This window comes from Adiantum capillus-veneris, chromosome 9, assembly GCF_014529385.1.
Source record: "Adiantum capillus-veneris isolate H3 chromosome 9, ASM1452938v2, whole genome shotgun sequence".
NCBI lineage: Eukaryota > Viridiplantae > Streptophyta > Polypodiopsida > Polypodiales > Pteridaceae > Adiantum > Adiantum capillus-veneris.
In genome coordinates, this window is record NC_140939.1 from 32756697 (window position 1) to 32778583 (window position 21887).

The following is a 21887-nucleotide window of genomic DNA, read 5'->3' on the forward strand; positions in this document are numbered from 1 at the left end:
AAGGGCCTTTTCCCCAACATCTTAGCTATTGGCAATGTGCCAAAGTGTGTAATGGAAATCGATATTTTTGTTATTAATTGCAGCTGACATGTGGAAAAAACTGCCTAAGCTATGGACTATGCAAAAGGATATACATTTTATTATTCAAGTGCTCTTTATGAGCTAGCAACATTATTGTGTCCGACCGGGCAATCTATACTCACTTTGAGCATTCAAGAAATCTATAAATAAATACATGCAAGAGGAAAATACTCACTCTTGCATGAGGGAAGATTGTATCCAATGCTTGTGTCTTTCTTCTCTCCTCTCCTCTCGTCTCTCTCACCGTGCCGGTGTAGCACTCCTCTCTAGGAGGTGCACCTGCACACGCTCCCTCATTCTCCATCTCTCTCTATTCGAGTCTTGATTTGATTACGTGCTTGTGGAATTCACTAGGTATACAGATTTGTCGGTTTTATGGCTTGCAGTATGTTCTTTTTGGTATTTTGTAGGGCTCTTTGTGCTTCTGGCTATAGCAGTGGTATCAGAGTTGTGGCTACGCTCTTGAGCCCAGAACAATCATAGCTATGGAGATGAATGATATCAAAAATGAGCCACGCTTACCTTGAACTTAATTGTTTTTTTTCTTGTTTGAAGTTGTATGTTGATTTTTTAAAATCTCCTACGATTGCGAATGTGGTTGGATTGTTTAGTAATTATGGATTATCATGGTGGAATGAAAATTTACTTAGCAAGTACAATAGATCTTATGAGCAGTATGATTATGAGCCTTATTATGGTGAATTTAATTAAGTTTAGCACTCAAGCAAAGAGATTCATGGGATTAATCTACTAAAAGGAAAGAAAGCTTTAGGCTAACGTCGTTGCTCGTATTAGTGAGATTCAAAATACAACTAGAAGAATACTGAGAAGAAGTAACGATGATTGTAGACGACGATAATGGTAGATAGGCCTTGAGCATGACTTTTGACCACATAAGCCCACGTTGAAAATAGTTAAACAAATAATTTTTTGAAAAAAATAAGATGAGCGCTGCCTCGATTGAGTAGTGACTCGGGACCCTTTGCAGCGACAGCTAGGGTGTTCAACAACGCTTGGCCCTAGCGAGCACAAGGCTGTTGGAACTTGGGCAACATCAACATGCAAACATGAAAGCCTTGAACTCTTGCCGATGGTGGGAAACCTCTCTTGGATAGAGAGAAACCTCGGTGTGAAGGTGGGAATGCCCCCTAAATAACACAAAGCTAAATCTTTTGTGTTGAAGAAGTTTATAGACAGATTGAAGCACGAGATTCTAGACCCAAGCCTTGTTGTTTGTTGATAAGGGGACGAGGGTTAGCTTATAGACCGATTAAAGCACGAGATTCTAAACCTAACCCTATTTGAGCAGATGGTAGTACGCATATGAGATACTAGTTCAGGGGAGTGTTTGGTATTGGGTAGCATCTACATGGCAAGGTCCTTATAAAACATCGTCAATGGGACCACTCATATGATTCATGGGTCAAAACATTGCTTATAAGTGTGTCAATTGATAGAACTTAGGAGGAAGTGTGGTGTGAGTGAGTGGGCGTGTGTGTCTTCTCCAAAAATAAACAGTTTTAACAAAGAAATAATCAATTAGAATCTGGAAAAAAACATAACTTTGAAGACCTTGAAGTTTGGTTGAAGAACAGACAAAGTGACATTTAGATTTACCTCTATGTTAAACTAGTAACTAGAGAAGAGGATTCGAGTTTGTCATCACTTTTTTACTTGATAAGGAAAGCTGAAGTGGAACCCTATGTTTGTGTGTGTGTGTGTGTGTGTGTGTGTGTGTGTGAGCGAGAGAGAGAGAGAGAGAGAGAGGGAGAGGAACCGTTTTAAAGGAGTAGGAACAATCTCAAGCAATGATATAGGAAATGCCTTTTCAAAATCTTGGAAAACCTACATATGAGAAATTTTAGCGATAAATTGACTATATTTGGAGATTTTTACACTAAGTTTGTCTAAATTTTGTAGGTTTTTTCATCTTCAACTTCTAAATTTAGAGGTAAAGGTCAAAATTTGTAAGTAGGTTTGCACTAAACCTACATTTTTTTTTAGCACTCCCCAGAGACTTCAAAGATCTATCCGACAAGTGTTGAACTCGAGAGTTGTTACTAGTTAGGTAGGCTTCGCGTGGCAGGAAGGCACGCGAAGCCTACCTAATTAGAGGAAAGAGGAGTTGTAATGTAGCAGGACTGAGAAGAGACAGAGAGGCTTTAATTTTGGAGGAGTTAGAAATCGCAAGCTTCGTTCAAGCTTGTTGCTGAATTCTGCCGTGCGAATGCGCTCCGACCTACTCAAGAGGGAACTGCTTGAGCAAGGACAACTCGTTGCCTTGGGCAGGTTTTGAACTCGAGACCTTCGCGTCGAGAGATTCCAGCGGCCAGAGAGAGAGGCTAGCGAGGAAGCCTTTGCAGCGAAGAATCTAAAGAAGTGGGCGACACTCTGTAAATACTGGGCGTAAGGGTACCTGCTGGCGATATGAGGATTTCAAGCTGCACCTGTGTGGACTTCTTCATCATCTCCATGTGGGCATGCATCATGGGGTTATGGTTGAGATCTGCTCTGCAAGTAGGGCAAGAAGAGTGGTTGCAAAGCCAAGCATCCACACACTGCATGTGGAAGCCATGGTTGCAGTGGGGCAAAACCCTAATTTTCTCCCCATCTTGGAAGTCACTCAGGCAAATGGGGCATTGGGAGTCTTGCGTGGTGAGGGGGTCTTGATTAGGATTATCTTGGTGATGATGAGCTTGCAACGTTGTTGGGCTGCTGCTCACTTTGCTGCCATCGCGGCAGGAATTGTCGCTTTCCTTTTGGTTGTGGGCATCTCTGTTTGAAGGCATCAATGGCTTGTTGGGGTGGTAGATGGTGGTGGGCAGCAGCTTCAGCTCTGCCTTATTGATGCCTGTGGAGGGCCTCCTTCTCAAGCTATGGTGGCCATGGGCCTCTGCTTGCTGGTTGGGCCCCCCAAGACTTCTTGTCCAATTGAGTACACATTTGATCAAAGCATTCATCCCTAAGGCACATATCAGCACCAGCAGCAGGGCTGCTGTGATGATGACTATGTTGGTGTCAAAGCTTGTTGGGGTGAACACAGGGCTGCCTGCCCTTGAATGCTCATCATGGACTAAGTTGTTGGTATCAGAGGGACCCTGGTGTGTCATGTTCTCCTCCATCATTCTCCTATATGGGTTTCTCATTTGACTTTCCATTTTAGCCCCTCTATGCATGCAAAAGCTATGGAGATAGCAAGTTTCACTGATGCATAATGAGAACCCAAGCCATGGAGGAGGCCTAGCTTTTAAATAATTACCCAAATTGCGACAGAAACCCAAGGGTCATCATCATCTAGAAGCTGAACGAGAAGCACTTACAGTAAAGATAAGGTCCCAAAAAGAGTACTTATGATGATAAGTACTGAAGAAGGTAGTATGGCAAGGTAGGTATCTATGGTGGTCAGGCTATAATTGAGTGCAAAATTCAGACTTAATGGGCTCTTGTGGTAAAGCTAACTAAGATTAAGAGCACCACATTTTACAAAAATAGGCAAGAAATCATTAATGGGCTCCCTCGATTAGGACTAATTAACTAGGCAAAAGGAAGATGAGCTGATGATTATGGCTAATTAATCCAAAGATAGGTAATTAAGAATGCAACGGGCTCATCATCATAATAGGGCTACTTAATATGCAAAATTTCTAAGTAGGAAAGGTGAGTAGCGGGTAGTGAGTGAGTGGGTGGGTGGGCTTGTGAAAGTATAAAATGGCAAGTGCAAAGGGAGCCATATTATAAAGGGCGTTGGATGGCTACCCTCCCAACAACAGCCGCCTTCACGGGTCCCATGCAAAAGCTGGTTAAGTATGTTATGGTTCCCACTCTAGCCTATGTGGTATCCTCATTTGTGGGGAATAAAGACGTTCTATTTCCTTGCCCCACCCCTCTTTTCACACCCGTCCACCCTCATCGACTCCCTTGGCCATAATCTCTAATACACTCATGGCTAACATAATCTACCGAGTTTTGAAGGCTTCGACATCTTTTGGAGATACTTTTACCCTTCCCTGAAGCCCAAAGGGCATAATTAATTCTACCCTTCAAAACAAGGATAGGAATTTGAACAAAATCTTCAAGTAGCCCTTCTAACTTTTGCCTAAGTTTTCTTACACACTTCCCGCCCAAACTTGACATATGGATGTGGATGCCAACTAACACATTCGCCATGCAAAACATGCAGTGGACAAATTTTCAAGTAGCCATGAACCCCTGCCTGAGTAGGGGTTGAGCTCTAGCCAACTCATCCTTAAAAATCCGTTGAACCAACATGCTACAAGAATCCTAGTCCCACTGACCCAATGAAAAACTCCAACCTTTCATAGATTACTCAAAGACCTCTCTTCCTACACAAGAAAAGAGAAACCTCACCTCTTTGCTCATGTATATTTTTTTAAAATAAAATGCCTTTGGGATGTAATGTCTACTCATTCATCCCCACAACGGAGAGGTAGGTATTGATTTAGTGTGTACCTAACCTACATATAGCTTAATGAAGGGTAGGTTAAAATTTACCCTTCAAAAATGTCCAAAAGATCTAGCTTGGTTGGTTGAGTTCTTGTCCTCCGTGATTCAAGTCATAGGTTCGAGTGCAACCAAGTGACCTTAATAGTGGTCACGGATGATTTGTGGCACCTCGCACAAAAAACGTGTGATTTACTACAAAGAAATTTACCCTTCGAATGAATGGTAAAGGTTACCCTTCAAAAATGAGTCCATTGTGGCCTCATGACTTATGTTATCTAGTCTTCAACCTTGTCGTCACATAGTCCACCCTCATGACTACTAAATCAAGGATCTCAAAGCATCTTCAAGGATGAACCTCCTATCCTACTCTTGCGCGCTAGCCCTTGCACAATAATCGCGGTGCGCATAATCATTCTAAGGCACACTTTCCACTAGACCAATAGTTGTTTTCTGGGCCCATCTGTTGCCAACTTTCCCAACTTATGGCCCAAAGTACTCTCACCGTATTCAAAAAACACACAAGAGTAGAAAGCTTAGGCTCCTTTGTTATCTGCAATGTGAGACAAGCCGAGTCTATCTTGAAGTGTGAAACAAGCCGAGTCTATCTTGAAGCTTTGTAGAGTTGTTGCCTCATAGGATTCAACATCGTATACCAAAATGATTATGGAATCACTGATGCGGGGGTGACCGAAGGAACTCCCTCCCTCCCTCGCTCTCTTACACACAAATTTGGTATCTCAATCATTAGACATTGTCTTATGTAGTCATCAATGTAAATCGATGGTGCTCACTCCCATTGACAATGTCACTATCCCTTAAGAGTATCGACAAAGATATTCTCAACTATAGAGACCTTAAGGGGAAATTTGGAAATATAAAGTTCAAACTTTAGCATTTTCCCTTTTTTTTCTCTACATATTCACTTGGGACGTGCTTCTTTTTTAAAAAAATATATGAGATTGCGCTGACACACCCACACCCACATGTCGTAGGGGTTGAACCATATTCAATTGGGATGTGCTTCTTACTATACATCTCAAATGTAGGACCACAATTAGTGTCCATAAAAAGCTTGTGATCATTACATTAATTCACATGCACTCAAATCTAAAGTTGACTCCTCAAAATCAATCAACCAAGGGTAGTTGGAGCACTTTATTAGTGCATTACATCTTTGTCATTCGGGAGCTTCTTTCATTGTCACGGTCGGAGCCAATCGTGCACTCGCTTTGCATGAGCGATGTCCTTTATGAAAATAGTGCTTCAAATGCAGCCCTCAAGAACCTGTCCTCACCCACACGTGTAATATCTTCATTTGAGCTTGCCAAAAATTCCCAACATAACATCTTCCTACTTTTTCCAGGAAGACAGTGACAAACAGTTGAGCTAGTGCTATTAGGTGGTGTCTCTGTATATAGGGGCATATTCACTTAAGGTTTTGCCTTTAAGGTGCCTTCAACTCTCTCTCTCTCTCTCTCTCTCTCTCTCTCTCTCTCTCTCAAAAAGCAACTATGTCCCCCAAATGGCTCTTCCGTTTTTGCCTTGGTAAGCTTTTGGCATCTTTGACCCCTCCACTACGAGGCCATTGGACCCTACCTCATCAATTGCTTTCATATGTCATGTAGATTGACAAAAATCCCCAAATCCCCAATGCTTAACTTAAAGGAGAAAGTTACTATTTCTTTGATGCTTTGTATTATTTTGATCCCAAGTTCAAGCAAACTAATCTTCACTACAGCAAATGGCATAGTCCATGTTTAGTTGGTAGAATCAAAATAACTTTCTATATTTTGTGAGAGTGCATTCCTTAATTTACTGCAAAAAAATCCCTTATAGCTAGGATACTAGAAGCTTGCTTTAGGAAACCTTGTCTACATCAGCATGCAATTTTAGCTAACCTCACAGCTAAAAATATATAAATCACAGGTAATATATTTCAAAGAGACAATATTTCTCATTGTATTTGTTCATTTGGGTCTGACCATATTTTGCTAAAACTAGATAAGGTTCACTAAGGTTGGAGAGAAAGGGGGCCCTGTTTTTTTTTTCAACGCGCGCAAGGGGGGGGGGGGGGGTTGTGGTGATGACCACATCGTGGCTAGGAGAGAAAAGTATGTAGGCCTAGGGCATGGAGGGAAGCAAGTTCAAATGTGAGAAAAAGTTGAGCACTCTAATAGTCTATGCTAAAACTCTTGAACATGCAATTCAAACATGCATAGAGCTAGTCAAGATAGAGAGGTTCATGAGATTTGAAAGGGGGCATGGGGAGTCATTAATAAAACTAGTATGTGAACCGCGCGTTGCTGCGGCTAAGGAAAGCATGGTTATTGGATCTCTCTCTCTCTCTCTCTCTCTCTCTCTCTCTCTCTCTCTCTCTCTCTCTCTCCTAGATAAGGTTCACTAAGGTTGGAGAGAAAGGGGGCCCTTTTTTTTTTTCAATGCGCACAAGGGGGGGGGGGTTGTGGTGATGACCACATCGTGGCTAGTAGAGGAAACTATTTAGTCCTAGGGCATGGAGGGAAGCAAGTTCAAATGTGAGAAAAAGTTAAGCACTCTAATAGTCTATGCTAAAACTCTTGAACATGCAATTCAGAGCTCGTCAAGATAGAGAGGTTCATGAGATTTGAAAGGGGGCATGGGGAGTCGTTCATAAAACTAGTATGTGACCTGCGCGTTGTTGCGGCTAAGGAAAGCATGGTTATTGGATCTCTCTCTCTCTCTCTCTCTCTCTCTCTCTCTCTCTCTCTCTCTCTCTCTCTCTCTCTCTCCTCACACACACACACACACACACACAAAGTCATATATGGGTAGGTGTAGACAATGGAATAGGTTCCTACATCTCTCTCTCTCTCTCTCTCTCTCTCTCTCTCTCTCTCTCTCTCTCTCTCACATACACACACACACACACACACACACACACTATGTCTGAGTTGTCGCTATAACTACTCCCACCTAAGCCATTAGCTCTTTTCTCTTGCTACCAGAATGGCTCAAGCAAACCCATGCACACCTATTTCCTTGAGCACCCATCTTCTAGTACCAAGCATTCCCCACGAATGGACAATGCTTGCTCCCTGTTTGCCTCTACATGATCATTAATAGCTACATGATCTTGATCAAGGCCTTGGTCTTAATCTCGATGACTCACCTCACTCTTTCTCTTTCTCTGTCTACTTGCTAGTGGCAGAGTGCTCTCTCTCTCTCTCTCTCTCTCTCTCTCTCTCTCTCTCTCTCTCTCTCTCACACACACACACACACACACACAATTTTGACTACTATAGTCTGCACATTGTCGAAAACAGGTGATTTGCATAGTCTACGTGGTCTCTCTCTCTCTCTCTCTCTCTCTCTCTCTCTCTCTCTCTCTCTCTCTCTCGGAAGGGCCACACACTCGTAAGATTTAATTTGAATGTTAGGACACCCACAATGATTGGAAAAAAAACTTAGGATATAGTATAATCCCATCTAAATTTTTAGAGATTTATCTCTAATTGCGAATGGCTTTTATCAAGCAAGAGGAAGCGGCTTACTGAGGAGGAGAAGATAGGTCCTTGATAGAAATATAGTATACTTGCAAAAATATTCGGGTATGTTTTGGGTCAAGTGTGCATATATTATATTGGCTGGAGACCCATGTGCAAAAGATATGCCAAGGTCTGCATGTATTCTTTTTGAGTTAATTCAAATCAAGCTCTTAAGAGCTTTTTTTTTTTTTACTATAAAGGTTAGAGAACATGAATTAATGTTTAGAGAATCTACAAAATGCATAGAAGTTTAGTGCAATAACCTTCAAATATAGTAAATTTGCCTCTATTTTTTTTTATAAAAGGTATGCTATAGACAAATGCTTGAAAAATCCTCAATTTAGTGTAATCCCACCTGCAAATTTTGAAATTTATCTCTAAATTATAGATTTGAAGGTGAGGAAACCTACAAAGTATAGAAAAATTGAGTGTGAAAGACTTCAAATATAATCAAGTTGCCCTTAAAATTTCTCATATGAAAAGTTTCTAAGTTTTTAGGAAAAACCATTATGCCTGAAACTCGATTTAGTGTACCTCTCCTTACAAAGTTTTGAGATTTGGCTCAAAAATTCTAATTTGCCTTTAAACGCTCGAGAAAACCTAGATTTAGTGCAATCCCACTTATGAATTTTGAGATTCACCTATATTTGCCTTAAGAAATGTAATTTTTCTTTAAACGCTCAAGAAAACTTAGATTTAGTGCAATCCCACTTATAAATTTTGAGATTCGCCTTTGAATTTTAAGTCAACCCAAAGGCGAGAGCATTGACAAAGCTCAAATAAATCTAGCGTAAAAACCTTCAAAAATAGCCGAGAATTGTCATAGTTCGCTTTTGTCATCCACCTTTGTCGTTTGTTGAGGTTTGCTCCTACCTTGGGCTTGCACATCTTCTACCTTGGATTTGTCAGATTGAACTTTCCAAATTGTGTCAACTCTTAACTTTGTTATTCTTAATTTCGTAGATGTCCATGTCGATATTTTCATTTTGATTCTCGATTCAAGATTTTGTCCATTGTCGCTTTTTCGATTGTTGATTTTAAAACCAATGGTGATTCTCTCTCTCCTCTCTCTCTCTAGTGCCGGTGTGAGAGCCCTCTCACCCCCCCCCCCTCTCTCTCTCTCTCTCTCTCTCTCATAGATACACACACACACTCACTCACACAGGCTATAGTGAATGGTGCTCTCTCTCTCTCTCACTCACTTACACATGCATTTTCTCTCTCTCTCTCTCTCTCTCTCTCTCTCTCTCTCTCTCTCACACACACACACACACACACACATAATGCGTCCAAGTCATCCATAACATATTTTTGGAATTCTATCACTGAATTGTTGAGCTCAATGTACTTCATTAATGCAATGCAAATGTGAAAAGCCTTCGTGCAATGCGCCAACACCTCAGGGAATGACACGTCGACTTTGTCTCTTATATTCACACATCAAGAGAATGGATCTCTCTCTCTCTCTCTCTCTCTCTCTCTCTCTCTCTCTCACACACACACACACACACACACACACACGAATACATGCATCTAGCTTTTGAACTTCGAGCATCGAAGTCAAAGATCATTTACGACATAAAAGGTCTGTGCAAATCTCCGAAGGGAGATTCATTGAGCAAAACATGGAGAAAAATTCTTTATGGCCTTCAAAATTTAAAGGAAAGCCACCCTTCAAATGATTTTTAAAAATTAAAGTGAAAATGAGTGCACGAGTGAAATGCTTCAGCATTATAATTTAGATAGAGTTTTTTTTACTTTACACTTCCAAGACTCCCTCGGGTCTTTTCATTTTCTATCATCCTAGTACCTACCCTTCACTTTTGCATTTTCAGTTGAATATTTTTTAAAGGTTCCCTTAAAATGAAGCAAAATGTGACACATGGAGGGTTTTCCTTTTCTTGAAAATTTTAAGCTGCTTGATATATAGTATAGATATATATATATATATAGTACTAAATATTGTGACTTTTGACAAATCTAAAAAGTCAAAATTAAGTCTTTTCATGTTCTACCATCTCATTACTTGCTACTTACCTTTTACTTTTACATTTCAAACCAAATGACTTGTGACTTACCCTTCACTTTTACATTTCAAACTAAATGTTTCCTAAGGTTCTTGAAACTAAGGAGAGAGGGACACATGGATGCCCTCTCCTTCCTTGAAAATTTTAAGCTCAGTTATGTATAGTATAGATGCTCTCTTGTGAGAACTTCAAGGCTAGGTAGCAAAGAAGAAACATAGCCATGGGGTTGAAAGGATGAGAAATGGCATATATGTCACAAGTAGTTTGCAAAAATTGGACTTGTGGTTCGAACATATTAAAAATTTCATTGTCACGTAAAGGATGGGCAAACAAGTGATCAAATCACAGGCCTACCAATCGACGAGCCTATCAGCAAGGCCCCCCAAGAACCTTCCACAAAAATATCTTCATAAAGCTAGGCCACTGAGGATTCTAGATGTTCTTCGTGATCTCCACCCATCTAGCCTCAGTCCATTGCTTCTTTTGCTGCTTGTTCAATGCGGCGAACATTAATCATAAGCAAAGTTTGTAATTCAATTTTTACAGGCTTGAGATTCACTTTGGGCAACCCTTTTGAATCACCTCTCTTTTGTCCTCTTTCTCTTTCATGGGCTCTCCCTCTTGAGCACTAGCGAGGTCGCTAGTGGGGGGGAGGCTTTGCTCCTTGCCCTTCAAAAAACATTGCCCCTAATGACCAAGGGAATGCCCTCCAGTGGGCCAATTGGCCATTTCAGCATGCTCATGTTGCCACCTAGCACACCGTCATAGTGTTGCCAAAAGCCATCGGGTGCCACCCAGATGCGTCGAGTGTAGCACCCAAAGGGCCACCTCACATGGCCGCCATAGCCGGGAGAGATTCTCTCTCTCTCTCTCTCTCTCTCTCTCTCTCTCTCTCTCTCTCTCTCTCTCTCCTTCCTTGCACACCCCCTAATGGGACACACTTTGGAGTATATAGCCTTTCCTACTGCTCGGCACCCTCCCATGCAAAATCTTTAACTACCACATGGCGCTCGCCAGTCTTCCAGCATTGTTACCAGTGGATGTGAGCTAATGGCAAAGATCAGAGGGTAAAATGCTTGATCGATCTTAATTGGACCTTGAATGAACCCACAATTCTCTTGTTAAATAATTGCTTTGAGTGGCTTCCAGTGTTGAGGGTGATAGCTATCCGACACATTCAATGCCCAAACCTTTCATGAACTCCTCAATGAATGACCATGTAATTCTATCATAGGCCTTATCAAGATCAAGCTGAAGTAAGATACAATCTTGCCTGGAGAATGATGCATATTCAATTCCAATTGTTGCTCCCTCGATATTATTGTAGATTGATCTTCCTTGAATGATGTGTACATTCATTTTTGAGTAAATGCAATTCCTCCACTCACTATTGTGGTATGGCAAAAAATGACAACTTCCACAAAAGGAATCTATTCTAGGTTGTTGTGTAATGGTATTTATTTATGATACACCAACATGTATTTAAAGTGATGTGTGTTGTTGGTTTATCTCTCAAGATCTAACATGGATATTTAATGCACACAGATAAAGCTAACAAAAAGCTCTATTTTTATAAACTCTCTTTATTTTTGTAACACTTCATAAACTTATAGATAGTTTCACATTGGTTCCTTGAGGAATCCATGTGCGGGGAAATAGATGTTCTTCTATCAAGCATCGTTATCTTAATATTCCATCTTTCACAAAGGCATTTGGACTCGTAGTGAAGTACCATAGGGAACTATGCATGTTATTCTCCACCCAACATGTTTCCTTTTATAGATTCTTAGCCTAGCTTTAGGAATCCCTTGGACATTGCATGCTTAGCTTAGGGTTGTGTCCCCCTGGTCCTACCATTGCCCTAACATTACTCCCCCTTGAAGAAATGTTTTTCATTCTCAAAAAAAAAAGTGGGCTATTTCTTCATAAGAACACTAATTTTTCTAATGTGGTCCCTTCCTCATGTCAATCTTTACACTTGGCCTATACGGTTCACGTGGCTGAGTGGAGGCTCAATGAAACCAACAAGAACATCTTGATTGACTACATTGTTGTTCCTTTGAAAGCGTTTACGTAAACGGCTTACATGAAAATCAGATGAATACAAAAGTGTTTAGGACATATTTCCCACTCCGTTGAGTATTTTTTCAATGGTTCATAATATCTAAGAGGCAACTATATGGATAATCAGTTTTGAAACTTTTTGAAGGTTCTAGAACATGTAATAATACCTCTTCTTGATTCTTCATAAAAGTGACTTGCCGATGTTTCTCATCAGTAGACGTCTCGTATCTATCTTGTGCTTGTTGAACATCTCGACAAGCAACTTTTGGTATATCCATATGATCTTAAATAAAGTCCTTGACTTGCTGAATTGATTTTGAAGCCAACCCCATCGTTATTGGTGACCTAAATTGAAAAATGTACATAAGTCACAACACGTACTTCACTTGTTTTGGCTAACATGCTTCATAAGCAATCAAATGAATGAATTTTCATGCCACTACAGATATGCCAAACATGAGGATACATGACACCTAGTGTGCATGCATTAGCAAAAACTTATCTAAGCCTACATTTCCACAATTGGTGCTTGCATATGCTCATGTTTTAGCTTATGCTCATAGCATACAAGAAACTTAGGGAATACATGTCCGACCTTGAACTATAGCAATTGATAATATACCAGGTAAAAACAATGAAACATTTTCATTGATATGAAAGGGCCTTTGCTATGTGTGTACTAGGTATGCATAATTGCAACCAAAAAATTGTATACAACCATTCATTAATATTGTTGACAATATGGAGACAATACTTGTTACATTAACAAGTTGTACTAGATACATGAAAATGTTTGGCCACTAAAATGGTTCCCCATATTGTGTTCTTGAAATGGTTTAATAAATGTATTTAACCATCACATAGGGACTTCGTGACACATACATTAAGAAAAACATGCCAATGTCAATCCTAGAAACCTCATACTTTCCACATGTGGAATATGTTTCATATAGTAATGTTAGTAATATAGCATCCATCAAGTACAAAAAGTATTTGTTTGCATATGTAACTAGAAACACACAACGATGGGAGTGAGAGGGGCCTTGAAAACCTTGCTCCACACTAGCTTATAACCAAACTCTTTGGGTTCCTAGACCATGTGGTACACAATGTCAATAAATATAACATCTTACAAAAGTACTTGTTCGTAGAGGAAACATTTAGCAATAGGAGTGAGAGGGACCCTCGTAAACCTTGCTCCATACTACCTTATAAACAAAATTAGTGAGTTCCTAGACTATGATGCGACTAACAATATTTGTGGAAGAACAATCCATACCTTGTAGGCCTATGATAGTCGTAAGAGATTTGACTGTTATTGGCATCGATAATACCCAAAGTGGATCCTCGATTCCATCATAAGGAAAACTAATAGGGATAAAAAAAAATTATCAAAGGATGTATCCAAGAGACCAACCTCAAACCCTTATCATAATTGCTAGCCTTCGTCTTGGCTTGACAACTTGAAATCCTTTGTCAGATTCCAATAGGGTACTACTTAAACCATGAGGGAGATATGGACCATCATAGCTTTCCTTGCTACACTTAGTGAGTGCAAGCAAATTGAAAAAGTTAACTTGGACACAAGAATCTCTTGTTGAACTCTTAGCTACTACCACTTGGAAGCTTAGAACTTCTTTACTGGAAAAAGCATCTGTGAAGAGGAAAATAAATGTTTAAATACATCACAAAAGAATTTGAATATCCCATTTAAAGACAAAAGAGAATTTTTGTAACTATATCTTGCATATACCTAAGAGATATTCCTGACAAACATAACTCAATCCTCATTGTGTGGCTACAAATTTATATAATGGTAATGGAAACAAGAGACTACATGCCTTGAGGATCTCTTGGAAGATTCATGTTATCACATAAAGTATTTTTTTGATAGTCAAGCCATACTACTCTATCATAGAAAAGAATAGGTGCATATAACTTTTCACAAAGTTTGGGCACGTCGTTTGATGTTGTAGTATGGAAGAATGCATGGTGGATGAAGGGGATTGAATCCAAGGATATGAAATTCCAACCTGGCTTGGAATCTTGGCCATTGGATTAATGAGTGGTAAGTGAAGGTACCCCAAAATTGGTGCAAAAGGTAGTTCATTTTTTTATGGGACAATGGAAAATTTTGAAGCTCATAGAGGGTTGGGCAACCTAGGGCTTCCACGTGGATTTTGAATAGACCCATAGGCAATTCTTGGAGGTTGGAAGGAAGGGTATATAGCCCAAGTGGGTACCCCCCCATTGAGCATCAAGTGGAGAGTGTTGTGCTCACCTGGTCATGGCACTCGTTGTCTCCCTCGCGGCCCTATCACTGCTTGTCGTGCTTATTGACAAAGAGCATATGTATGCGTGATGCATGTGAGGTTCTGACACAAGCTAGAGAGGTGGTTTCATATGCAATTGATGGTGATGTCATGTTTACTGCTATTGTTCATCTTGCTTATATATATGGCATAGGTGACATTTCTTCCCATTGGTTGCTAGATGATGGTTAGTCTTCCACATCACACTATGCCGTGAGTGGTTTACTACTTTCTCTAGTGGGAACCTTGGTCATGTGCACTTGGCCAACGGTTCGGTGTTTGACACTCAGGGTGCAAGAGATGTATGCTTGTCATTACTTAGTGGTGCATTCTTTACGCTAGGCATATGCGTCATGTTCCTAAGATCATGCAAAGTTTGATCTCGATGAGATAGCTAGAAAATTGTGGATGTCATGTACTGCTTCAAGAGAAGTCTTTCCAAGTTCATTGTGGATTTCTTGTGACTGCAAGAGCATCTAGATATGGCTTCTTCTCTCCATTAGATGTACCTAAGGTTTGGGACGGTTTTGTCTTGATTGCATCATTGATATGTGGTATGCGAGAGATGAGATGTGTCTCATTCACAAGTGAGCTCCAGCATGCTCAAAAGATAGAGCATGTACATGTGCAAGACATGTTAGTGGACTCTAAAGAGGTAGAGGTGGCGCAAGATTGCTCTAGTGAGGCACAACAAGTGTTGTCAAAGTCTATGCAGATAGACCTAGAGTGGGTCTACTCCTTAAAGACACATGTGGAGATGAGATATGTAAGGGAATATGGCTAATAACATTGATTATAGCGGAATTAAAGTGATAGTAGTGAGCATTTCCTTAAGATAATTCTTAATGAACGTAGGGAGAGTACTTGATTGAAGATTGCAAAATAAACATTATACCTAGTTAGCTTGGCATGGACAATACTTGCAAAAGAAAGAGAGAATTAGAGAAATTGACAACAATTGAGGACCGGATTTACTTGGAGCCGCTGACCCCTCCAAAAAGGATTTTGTATTATAGGTTATCCCATGAAGAGATACTTGGTAAAATACATTCTTTGTGTTCCTTGAAACTTTGGTGATGCAATGAAGATGGTAAGCTTCATGCACCAATATTACGCCCATAATTAACTTGCAATAACATGAACTTGTCCCCGGTCTCAATCACAAGACCTCAAACACCTTCAAAGGTGGAAAGAGCTAGCAAAAAGTGAGGGAAGGGAAGAGAAGAAAATGTATTCTTATGAGAAAGAAGTAGTCTCCTCACATATCATTACTCTTAGATCATAGCATAGCATAGGAATGGAGATGAAGAAGATGATAAGCATTGCTTTGAATCTTGACTCCTAGTTGGATTTTCATTCCATAGCGAAGAGGTATTGGTGTAGGCTCCCTTCTTCTCAAGCTTGGACAAGGAGATGGAGTTCTTGCTCAACACATGAGACAATGTGTGAGGTGTGGGAGAGTATGCCCAAAAAGAAGAGTTTCATCATGCCTTTGTTAACCCCTCTCCCTCCTAGCACTAGCTTGCACCCCATTGGTCCATGACAGGGCCCAGCCAATCAAAGGCTTTGGTCGTAACTAGCAATAGAGGCATTTGGACAAGTCTCCTTCTTTACCCCTTTGAGAGGGAGAGCTAAACTAATTATTTAATTGAATCTAAATTCTCATTGGACCTCCCTAAAGTCCATCTAAGAGGATTCAGGCACACTATGAGGGCAACAAGGCTAGGGGCTTGACATGTGTCCTTTATGCTTCTTGTGTCATGGGCACGCCTTGAGTGTGTGTGAGTGTTCTCTCTCTCATCCACTACCTTTAGTGCTCACCCCGTGCTGTGTAGGGCTCATGTTTGGCTTGAACACCTCAAGCACCTTAGTCATTAAGCACATCAAGCACCTTGGTCAGCTTAAGCACCTCAAGCACCTTAGTCAGCTCAAGCACCTCAAGCACAAGCCTAGCTTTCCTAAGGTCTAAAGTACCTAAAGTTCCTAGGTCTAAGGACTTTTAGCACTAACATTTGGAGGTCTTTAATGAAGCTAACCCTAAGGTATTTTAATCTCCATTATCTGCTCATTGCTTTTTGGTAGACCATCTCCTTTTTGGACCCTCAATGAGATTTTATGACATTAGATCTCTCTTGAAGCCATAGTCTTCCTCGACTATGAGGTAGAGAAGATAAAGCCTTAGTCATTATTATATGTTTCTTAGCAGATAGAGGATCCCTTTTTAGCCTACGACATTATTCCAAAATGGATGACTAGTCCATTTGGTGCTTGAGAGACTCTGTTGGCGCAAGCATGTCTGCTTTTTAGTCCATATCATACTCCCAAAGTAGAGTTACAAATTCTACCTGGTGTTTGGGAGACGTCGTCATCACAAACATGATTCTAAGCATGCATACTACTTAAATTTGTGCACAATAAAAAAAGAACTAGTCTTATAAGGAAAAAACATTGTTTATTTAAAAGGCATTCTTACTCTAATGTAGCACTACAAGAATTGACAAGGTTCATATTATCCTTGAGTTGTGCTCCTTGCATCCATCTAGCATCTTCAAAAGGGTCCCCGTCGAGGGTCCGGAACCTAAAGTAGGTGGATATTGAGAACTCGCGTAAGTCAAAATTCTCTCTAGTTGCTCCATCTCTAGCACACGACCAGAGCGCAGATGCATGTGCCTTTGACAACCTACAAGCATCGGCGAATAACCTCGAAGGTTAACCGCTTAATTACCTTTTTTAAGCGTCCGTTTTCACTCGTGTTTTTACGTTTTTAATGTTTTTTAATTTTTTAATGTTTGATTTTTTTTTATTAAAGTGTGTGATAGCTCGAAACGAGCATATCACTTAGAGGGTCGCGGTGTGCTTTACAGCACAATTTTTGGGCATCTGAAGTTTCGTTGGTCCTCAAAAATTCGATTTTTAGCTACGTGTAAAGCTAAAATTTGTAATTTTAAAAGGCAACTGAGGCCGCGACTGAGGCCTAGGCCTGAGCATGAGCTTGGGCTTGGTTTTGGGCTTGGGTTTGGGCTTGGGTTTGGGAGATATTCCCGATCCCATTCCTACTTTTTTTTTAATTATTTTTTTTTAAAAATTTTCCTTTTTTTTTATAAAGAATAAGGTCGCCGCGGGCTGCACGAGAGCACACACACACTCTATCTACCTACTTCTAACTAATACACCTACTGTTACACACTAACACACTCTATTAGCTCTCACAGATGTACTTCCTACTTACTGTACACAGAAAACTAACAACCTTAATACACAGAGAATAAAGACAGTACCTTTGAAAACTCCATTAACAAAGAAAACTAACAACCTTAATACACAGAGAATAAACACAATACCTTTGAAAACTCCATTAACAAAAAAATACAAAGTATGACACAAAATTCTTCTTCTCAACACACACACCCTCCTTCCTTACCTTTCCTACAATAGAAATTACACCAAAAAAGAAGCACAGAGTGCCATTCAAGCTTAGTGTATGGCATTCCCCGACAACGGCGCCAAAAATGTGCGTGTATGTCGCACGTGTCAACGCAAGAAACTTTTCGATACATCGTGTGCGAGCCACAAATGGCTCCAAGCACACAACAAGCCTAAACTAGTAAGCTCAAAGAAGGCGATGGTGTGTCACTCACCGCTCTACGCTTGCTTTCGTGGAGGCTTCCTCGCCGCGAATAAGAAGGAGCCGCCGCTTCGTCGCACTCAACCGCTTTGCCATCGTCGTGCCACCGCAATGCTCTCTCTCTCTCTCTCACGCATACACACACACACACACAAGGAGATGAAGAAGAAGAAGATGGAGATGGAGCAAGAGCACTCTTCAATTGCACAAATGAGAGAATGAGTGAATTTTAGGTTTAGTTGACATTTATATGAGCTCACCCCATTCACACTTAGGCGCCTATGCTTAGCCAACTAATCCCTTGAATGTTCCAGTTAGAGTGCGCCTCTCATCGGCAATCTCTCTTACCCTTTTCCTATTGGACCGACAAGCCCGGTACTTGACTCTACAAGTAAATAATACAACGTCCGTTGTAGGTGATATGGTGTCCGTGAGCCGTGAGGGTTAACATCAAGCTTACTGCATTCTTGAGGGCTGCATTCTTCTCAGACTGAAGTTCTCCATTACTCCATGGGCTTCACTAAACACGTCTAGCTAAATCTGAAGTCTACAGCATATCCTTCTGCTACATCATCCCTCTTTCTTTCCTCAACAGGCTTTTTGCATTAAGCTCTCTAGGATGAGGAAAAATTTAACCTTGTACTACCTAGATTCTCAAAGAGACCCTTCTAGAAATTATTGGTCATTCTAGGATCTTTGTTTGGCACTATGGATGTTGGCAAGCCATGGTACTTGAAAATTTGAGATATGAAGAGAGTTGCCATTTGATGTGCTTTAATAATCTATTTGACAAGTATATATTGTGCTTGTTTGCTAAACATGTCAACTATTGTCCATATTCATGTATTTCCATGGATATACTTGGGCAATCCAAAGATAAATTCCATGGATATGCTCTCCCATGGTGAATTAGGAATTGGCAATGGCTGAAGAAATCCAGGTTGCTTCCCTCTATCATACTTCGTCTTTTGACACACTACACATTTTGAAACATACTGTTGTATTTCTACTTTCATAGTGGGCCGATAGAAGTAGGTCTTTACTTCTCAAAGAGTAGGTTGAATCCCTCTATGCCCTGCATAAGGAGGAGCATGGAATCCGTACATTACTTTTTCACAAAGTGAGTTAGTAACACATAGCCTATTGCCATAGAGAAGGTAGCCGTCCTGCAAGGTGAATGGTTCCTCTTTCTTCCCTAGGGCAAGGGCTGAAATGATATCCTTGAAATCAAGGTCAGAAGCATACTCATATAGCAGGAAAGATATATCATTGTGAGTTTCTATAGACATCGCATTTTCCTTGGTCATCGTGATAATGCATCAATCACTAGATTGTGCTTAGCAGCAATGTGAGAAATATGAAAGCTAAATTGCAAAAGAAAATTTACCCACCTCATTAGTTTGTCAAAAAAATTGGTTTGCATCAGGGAGTACTTAAGACTTTGGTGATCCATTTGTAGGATGAATGGAGTCCCCAAAAGATAATGCTTCCATGTGTCAAGGGCATGTAGAATAGCTAGTAGTTCTTTTTTGTATATGCCCAACACTCGCTCATCAGAATTGAGTCTTTGACTCTTGTATGCTATGGCATGCCCTTCTTGAAGCAAGACAACTCCAAGACAATCTCCACAAGCATCACATTGGACCTAAAATGGTTTTGAGAGATGCGGTAGTGTAAGCACAGGTTGAGAGGTAGAGCTTCTCAAAAACATTTTTCTCTTTTGCAGTCCATGTAAACATAATGTTCTTTTTTGTTAAATCATGTATTGGTTCTGCTATTTGCTGAAGGTGCCATGGGAAGCGTGTGCTAGTGCAAGTGCAAGAGCAGAGAGAGAGAGAGAGAGAGAGAGAGAGAGAGAGAGAGAGAGAGAGAGAGAGAGAGAGAGAGAGAGAGAGAGACCTGCTTTGGGTGGAGCGCACAACAAAGTAATCTTGTTTTGCAGCTCTTTATTCTGTTGTATCAAAGAATAAGTGTATAATGGTTAAGTTAGCAGATGGGTTAGTAGTAAGTGGGATGTCCGGTTAGTTGGCCTGAATCCCAACAAACTCCCACTTGAAGGCCAACGCAGCCCAAGTGACCTGATATGTAAAATTCTGAAGAAATCTAGTGGCTTCAACCTATACCCATAAACTCACTACAAAGTGTAAACCGCTCCAACGCTAATCCTTTCGTCAAAGCATCTGTTGGGTTGTCATCCGTGTGTACCTTGACCAAATCAATGAGCTTTTTCGTCAAGAAATCTCTCACAAGATGATACTTGACTTCAATGTGTTTCAATTTGGAGTGAAACACGGGATTCCTTGCCAATGTAAGAGCACTCTGACTATCACAATATATCATTGGAGTCTCATCAAAGCCAAGATTTTTGACTAAGTGAGATAACTATACAGCCTCTTTACATGCATCCAACAATGCAACGTTGTCAAGAATACAGCCTCTTCAAAGCCAAGATTTTTGACTAAGTGAGATAACTATACAGCCTCTTTACTTGCATCCAACAATGCAACGTTGTCAAGAACTAGGCGGTCTTGCCAAGATTTTTGACTAAGTGAGATAACTATACAGCCTCTTTACTTGCATCCAACAATGCAACGTTGTCAAGAAGTAGGCGGTCTTGCCAGGAAGGCATCGGGCCTCTTGCTGTGAGAGTTTGTGAGGAAGCTCAAGGGTTATGAGAAAGAGCTAAGATGTAGATAACATAGCTTCTAGAGCTAAAGAAGAAATGTAGCCAAAGAAGCCACTCACTTTTCCTTACAAACACACACATGATGGAGAGAACTCATGAAAGATAGTCAGAAAAAAACAAAAATGAAAACATCGAGATTACGATCATATCGTATCATGGGTAGGATAAAAGGGTTAATGGATGAGTTAATGATATTTAATCTTTGTTGTCCAAATAAGCTGCAGATTGCTCTTTGGAACTGTAGCTTTGTGCTTACTATAATGTATATGTTTTGTCTAGCGATTGGGATTAGTTGTGAGTACAAATCCTATTGATTCATAATAAAATAACCACATTCACATCAAAAGAGAAGTCGTAGTCAATAATAGGTAGTATGTGGGATCTGGTGAGAGAAGTATTTCGTTGAGCCTTTCAGGACCAAAAAGAAACACTATGCGTTGCTGAAAGTGAATCTTTCGACTAATCCAAATGTTGACCCTAATAGATTGCACTGAATGGAATTGAAAGAAATTACCTCTATGTGGATTATGGTTATTCATCAATGATATACTTAGTATATTCAAAGATAAAGGTGTGAAAGAAGTGAAAGGAGAAGAAGAAGAGAGTTTCTCTCCCAAGCCCTATTGTTGCCCTTAGGCAATACGGATACTATGGGGAGAGAAGTACCTGTAACAAGGAGATTCTAGAGTTTGTGGAAGAGAATGAGAACCTTAAGAGAGAGAGAGATGCTTGTGGAAGATGAAGATATGGTTACTAACCTTGTGCACATAATTGTTTCCCGCAAGAAGGTTGTACCCATTACATTGACAAGGTTGCTGCTTGAATACCTTCCAATGAAACAATTAGGACACAACAAGAGAGATCAAAGGAGGAGTAAAAATAGAATTAGAGATAGATCTAAGTGTGGTGGTGGTATTAAAGATAGATAATGAGAGATAGAGATAGAGTTAGAGACAAGTATTGGACTAGATATGCAAATGAAAGTAAAACTAGCAACATATATCTTACATGAGAGCAATCGCCACCACCTTAATGGAGAGAGAAGATGAGGCAAGACTCCAGCCTTTCTTCAAGAGAAAATGTGGCACTAAGATGAGTGTGTCA

At 40.3% G+C, this 21887-nt stretch overlaps 1 protein-coding gene across 1 annotated transcript; it reads right to left on the bottom strand.

The window, feature by feature from the left end:
- Positions 1 to 1871: 1871 nt before the first annotated feature.
- LOC147450307 (RING-H2 finger protein ATL78-like) lies at positions 1872 to 3914 on the bottom strand. Its single transcript, XM_086519574.1, has one exon. It carries the CDS (start codon positions 3255 to 3257, stop codon positions 2424 to 2426), a length of 834 nt encoding a protein of 277 aa, XP_086375700.1. The 5' UTR covers positions 3258 to 3914; the 3' UTR covers positions 1872 to 2423.
- Between the last annotated feature and the right edge of the window lie 17973 nt (positions 3915 to 21887).